Below are 6000 nucleotides of genomic sequence, written 5' to 3'. Positions count from 1 at the left end.
GCAAGTACAGGGTAGTGTTAGAGTTTCTAAGAGGGAAACCTAAATTGTCAGAGGGGTTTAGAAAAAACATCTATTTGGAAAGAGCATTTTAACTCATTTCCGAAGAACACATTTTTATAAAGTTGGCTCTGAAAAAGGCTAGTGTGTCTTGGAGTTTTGTAAGGGGAACTAAGCAGCAGTTGAGGCTGGAACATTTCAGGAATCCTGCAGAACTTTATAGAACAAGGTGCGGATGTTGGACCTTATCCAAAAGTCAAAGGAAGCCACTGGAGGGTTTGAAGCCAGGAAGTGACAGGCCCTGATCCACATTTGGAAAGGCTCTTTCACTCAGACCCATGCAAAGCCCTGCGGGCGGGTGGGTTTATTGGGGCCACTCCCCTCGGCTGCCTTTCTCCACCCCAGTCACCGCCTCCTGCTTCTTAGCTTAGCCATCTGAGGAGGGTGGGAAACGTGTAATAGGGGCGGGGGGAAGAAAAACGTTCTTAAAAAAAATATTAAAAAGAAAACATCCCACTTGGCAGCGAGTGCGCGGGAAGTTCAGCGCGCGAGTTCCGGGCTTCCCGCCCGCCCGCAGACGACCGCCGGTGAGCCCCCAGCCCCCGCCTGGCCGCCCGCTTCGCCGCGTCCGTCAGTCCGTCGGTCTGTCAGCCTCCCCTTCCCCCACGCCTCCTTTCTCCGGGCGCCGCGCGGGTCGGGAGGTCGGAGGGGCCCCCTAGGTCTTCAGGACGCCCTTGGCCCGCGTCGCTCCCGGCAGCGCCTCGGCGGCGGCGTCTGCAGAACCCGGTACCTGGCAGGTTCGGGTCTCTGCCGGGCAGAACCTCGCAGCCCATACTCCACGGCTGGGGCCTCTGACGCCTCCGCTTGTGGAGTTCTTCCCTGAGCGGCTGTAACTTTAAACCATTCTGAGCGAGGCCTATTTTTATTCAGAAACCAGCGACCAGGGCGTCTGTGGAGAATGCCCAGATGGAGGGCCAGCCCGCCACTTGAAGTTTTCTCACAAATCTGAGGGGAAGGAACGTCTTGTCCTAATAATCTCTCTTTGCGATTTCACAGTTCTGTTGCCGCGTCCTAGGAGGGCCAGATTGGTGGCTGTGGGGACTTTTGGATGAGGGTGTTGCCTGAGCTGGGGGAGACGTGTCTGAACTCCATTGCTTGGCCTTTGTGTGGTGATCCCGAGGCCTCCACACTTGAACCGGGCCAAAGCTGTGACCTAGTATCCCCCCACAGGGATTGCTCAAAGAGCTCCAGGGGACAAACTCACAGTGGCAAGGACAAGGAGATGAATGTAGCAGCCAAGTACCGCATGGCCTCCCTGTATGTGGGTGACTTACATGCAGATGTCACCGAGGACCTGCTGTTCAGGAAGTTCAGCACTGTGGGGCCTGTGCTGTCCATCCGCATTTGCAGGGACCAGGTCACCCGCCGCTCTCTGGGCTATGCCTACGTGAACTTCTTGCAGCTGGCTGATGCCCAGAAGGCACTGGACACAATGAACTTTGACATCATAAAAGGCAAATCCATCCGTCTCATGTGGTCTCAGCGCGATGCCTACTTGAGGAGATCTGGAATTGGGAACGTATTCATCAAGAATCTGGACAAATCTATCGATAACAAAACCCTTTATGAACATTTTTCAGCTTTTGGAAAGATCCTTTCCTCCAAGGTGATGAGTGATGATCAAGGCTCCAAGGGCTATGCATTTGTGCACTTTCAGAACCAGAGTGCTGCAGACAGGGCCATTGAGGAGATGAATGGAAAACTACTCAAGGGCTGCAAGGTGTTTGTTGGCAGATTCAAAAACCGAAAAGATCGTGAAGCTGAACTCAGAAGCAAAGCCAGTGAATTCACCAATATTTACATCAAAAACTTTGGAGGTGAAATGGATGATGAGAGATTGAAGGACGTTTTCAGCAAATATGGCAAAACTCTGAGTGTTAAGGTGATGACAGATTCCAGTGGGAAATCCAAAGGCTTTGGCTTTGTGAGTTTTGATAGCCATGAGGCTGCCAAGAAAGCTGTTGAAGAAATGAATGGAAGGGACATAAATGGGCAGCTGATTTTTGTAGGCCGGGCGCAAAAGAAAGTAGAGCGACAGGCTGAGTTAAAGCAAATGTTTGAGCAGCTGAAAAGGGAACGAATTCGTGGGTGCCAGGGGGTAAAGCTCTATATTAAGAACCTTGATGACACCATCGATGATGAAAAACTACGAAACGAATTTTCTTCATTTGGATCAATTAGCAGAGTTAAGGTAATGCAGGAAGAGGGGCAGAGCAAAGGGTTTGGCTTGATCTGCTTCTCCTCTCCTGAGGATGCTACTAAAGCAATGACTGAGATGAATGGCCGCATCTTGGGCTCCAAACCTCTTAGCATTGCCTTGGCCCAGAGACACTAGGAAAGAAAAACGTACCTTCCCAGCTAGTATCTGCAGCAGGTGGGGGAATGATAGTGATCTCTGCCTGAATTGACCTCAGTAAATTTCATATTCCACATGATGGATGCTTAGTTTAGTAAACTTTATGATAAAACGTTTTTTATACAAAGCCATTTTTTTTCTTTTGTGGAAAAATAAATGGAGCTTAGTTCATTTTACAGAGGCACATTTTCTAATTTTAATATTGCACATTTTTCTTATTTTGATGGTTCATAGCAATAAGTATAAATAGATATATTTTTATTACATTTGAACCAAATGAAATGAGGTAATTATTTGAATTTATTGCATATTTATTATTTTAGTAATATTGCTAGCTTTAATTTCTTCTATGAAAATATGCTCAAAATAGTTCTTACACCTAAAGATTCCAAAGTATTTTTACCAACAGAAATTTTCTAATTTTTCATCCAAGTTTTGAGAAATCAGACTTTTAGAAATTTATAGTACGAATTTAAAGATCTAATTTCATTTTGAATTAATGTTTAAAGTTCTCAGATATAGTTGAATTTCTTTTAAATTTATATCCTGACATGCTTGTTTTTCGGATGGTTTAAGTTAAGATGATGGAAGTTTTTAATGTTGCCTAAAAAATGGCTTTATGTGTTTTGTTCTTTCCATTAGTTGACTATAATTCAGGTACTTACTAGTTAATCTAAATTGTAACTTGCACTTAAAACCCTAACTTCTACATTCCTTAAGTTACAAATCTGTTATCAACTCAGGTGATCCAAAGTTGGCCTGGTCTTAAATCTCTTCATACTTATATGGCTTAATATTTTACCTTAAATTTTTACCAGATGCTAATATTATGAAAATCATATATACAGATTATAGAAATTCTGTTTAAAAACTTTTAAAATCTCTTTTATATTGTTTTGTGTAGTGATTTTCTCTTAGGGTTCAGAAAAGTAAGTTCCTCTATTTTTATGTACTCACATCTCCTTTTATTAGAATGTGGCAGCTATGGAACCCATTAAGGTTCACTTTTAGCCTTCATTGATCAGAAACACTGATTGATTTTCTGATGAATTGAAGTTACATCACTTATTCTGTTTTCTAGCATAATTTTTAGTTTAGAACCATTCCCCTATTTTCCTTTCTCTCCTGCCTTTCATCTATATTCCTCAGCTTTTTAAAATACTTTCTAAAGGATTTTTTTTATGTTGGCTTTTAATATGTGCTGCTTCAAATCCATTTGGAAATCGAGGCAAGAGTTATTTAATTACATTTAAATAATTGCTTTACAAATTCTGATTCATACCAAAGGTATCTAGCAAGCAAGTGCTTTTGTTTTTACTGTTTTCGTATTTTTACTTGGCTTAATTTTTTCTCGTAACTATTATTCACATTCTCTATTTCATATATTACTAATATAAAAGAAATAGTAAAATATTTTTTGGCAATACCTCAGCTTATGAATGAGAAAAATTTGTTGCCTTTTATTTTTATAGAAATTATATGTATATTCTTTGCACATTTTCTAAAATGAAAATCTTTTAGTCCATAAAAAATTATGGACAATGAAAAAATTAAAAGAATTTGCATATAATTGTATTATGCAAACCAATTCCCTATTATAATTTGTTACATATTTTTCTATTTTTTTCTCTCTCTACATATATACACCTAGGTAATTTAAGAAAAATAGGATAATATTACAAATGTTGTTTGAAATTGCTTTCTTAATTAAACAATATGCTATGGTCAACTTTTATGCTCACAATAATTATTTGTCTTATAATCTGAGTGACTTTTATGTTTTGTTCAATGACTGTACCAAAATATAACTAATTTCTTATTGATAAACTTCTTGTTGCTAGATAATTTCTTCCTTTTTTCTTCTTCCTCTGTCATAAATAACTTGGAGATTAACATCCTTGCAAACTTATATATGCAAATATATCTATTTTCTTAAGAAAATGTTTAGAAGTAGAATTAATGGTTAAAAAAGAATCAATTTTAAAAAGTAATTTTGATAAATATTGCTTAAATGCTGTCCAGAATACTTGTGGCACTTACATTTCCATTGTCATTGTAGGAGAATGCCTATTTCCATATGCTCCAAGAAACAAGGGTTTTTTTTAAGCTGTTGGTCAATTCAACATGATATGTAAAACAAACCATTTCATCATTGCTTTATTTCACTTTTGTAAATTACAAAAGTTAAACAGCATTTGTGTACTCACTGACTGTATTTTCATACTTATAAGTTAATGGCTCATGATCATAATTTATTTTCCTGTTGGGGTGTTTTTTATTTACATGGATTTTTAGATTTCTTTGCATATTATGACTACATTTTAGACTTTTCCCCCTGATATTTCACTTTCTTTATAGTTTTGAAGGTTATTCCAAAATTGAATGTTAAGCTGGAAAGTTTTAGTATTTTACTGAAATGGCTTTGATGTCATGCTTCAAAATATTTTGAACACTTTAAATACATATATTCACACAAATATATATACACCCACACAATTTATCTGTATTGTGTTTATGACTTTCAGAATTTCATATTCTCAATGCTTCTAACTAAAATTTTGGTTCATAAAAAGTGTCTTCTATAAAACCTATAGTAAATATTTTAAAAATGTGCTTTTCCATTTTTAATAACATATATTTTGGTAAATACTTGATTCAGAGAGCCAATGAATTAGAGTTGGCATGAGTTTCACATAGATTCTTATACTAGGTAAGTATTTACCAAAACATGTATCAGAAGCAGAAAGTTGTTAAAAAGGTTTACCAGACAACAAGACTGGAAAGTGTATTAAGTGTGCCTGGCCTTGACATCTTATTCTGGATAATCTAGTCTACATCTTAATTTAGGAAAGCTAATCTGTAAAACTGTTCAAATATTTGAACAATATTTGATAATGCTTACGTATATTTTCAAGATAATATCAGGAAACAGAGTTCTTTCATATATGTAAGGAGTTAATAGGACATAACATCAGATTTCTAGATGAATTATAGCTATGGCTTAATTACACAATAATCTGCCTTCTTAGTAGAAATTGCTTATTTCCAGCATATGCTGTAAAAAAAAAAAAAAGTCAGTTTACAAAAATATACAATCCTATGGATTTAATTTATTTAAATTTTGTTCATTCTAATTTTTTTGGTGCGTGATAATAGCAAGTTATCTTAGTTGAAAATAGAGATTCATTCATTAAAGAGTATTAAATCTTTTGTGCCCAAGTGCCTTAATAAATAAGTAGAATCTTAACTTTTCTGATAAGCATTCCAGTAAAAGCTAATGTATATAGATATGCCTTGAGACACTGTTTCTACTTTCACCCTTCTCTCCACACATATTGCCACGTCTGCTGTGTAGTTGCCTGCTTACATGTACAGCCATTTCAATAAATGTATTCTTTTAACATTTTATCTTTTAAATTTCAAATAGGAATTTATAGTTGGTAAAAATAAAAATTTTAAAGTGATTTAATATTGTCATTTTCATGTTCTCAATATTGTTATAGATCCACTGAGAAAATGTCAAATAAAATCTAATATTTCAAAGGTGAAAGCATGTTTGAAAATGATTTTTATTTATTATAAAGTAT

General features: G+C 36.9%; 1 protein-coding gene across 4 annotated transcripts in view; it reads left to right on the top strand.

Annotated features, from left to right (window-relative positions):
- The first annotated feature begins 421 nt into the window (after positions 1-421).
- Positions 422-6000, top strand: part of PABPC4L (poly(A) binding protein cytoplasmic 4 like) — a 148104-nt gene continuing 142525 nt past the window's right edge. The window contains exons 1-2 of one of the 4 annotated variants that reach the window (XM_004040389.5): positions 422-584; positions 1054-5963. In XM_004040389.5, the coding sequence (XP_004040437.3) occupies positions 1106-2392 (1287 nt within the window). In that variant the 5' untranslated portion in view covers positions 422-584; positions 1054-1105 and the 3' untranslated portion in view covers positions 2393-5963. Of the gene's footprint in view, positions 5964-6000 lie in introns of those variants that run through there. The other 3 variants (XM_055384455.2, XM_031010325.3, XR_008678935.2) reach the window with 3 other exon arrangements.

Source organism: Gorilla gorilla, chromosome 3 (genome assembly GCF_029281585.2).
Source record: "Gorilla gorilla gorilla isolate KB3781 chromosome 3, NHGRI_mGorGor1-v2.1_pri, whole genome shotgun sequence".
NCBI lineage: Eukaryota > Metazoa > Chordata > Mammalia > Primates > Hominidae > Gorilla > Gorilla gorilla.
This window is presented reverse-complemented; position numbering and strand designations above follow the sequence as displayed.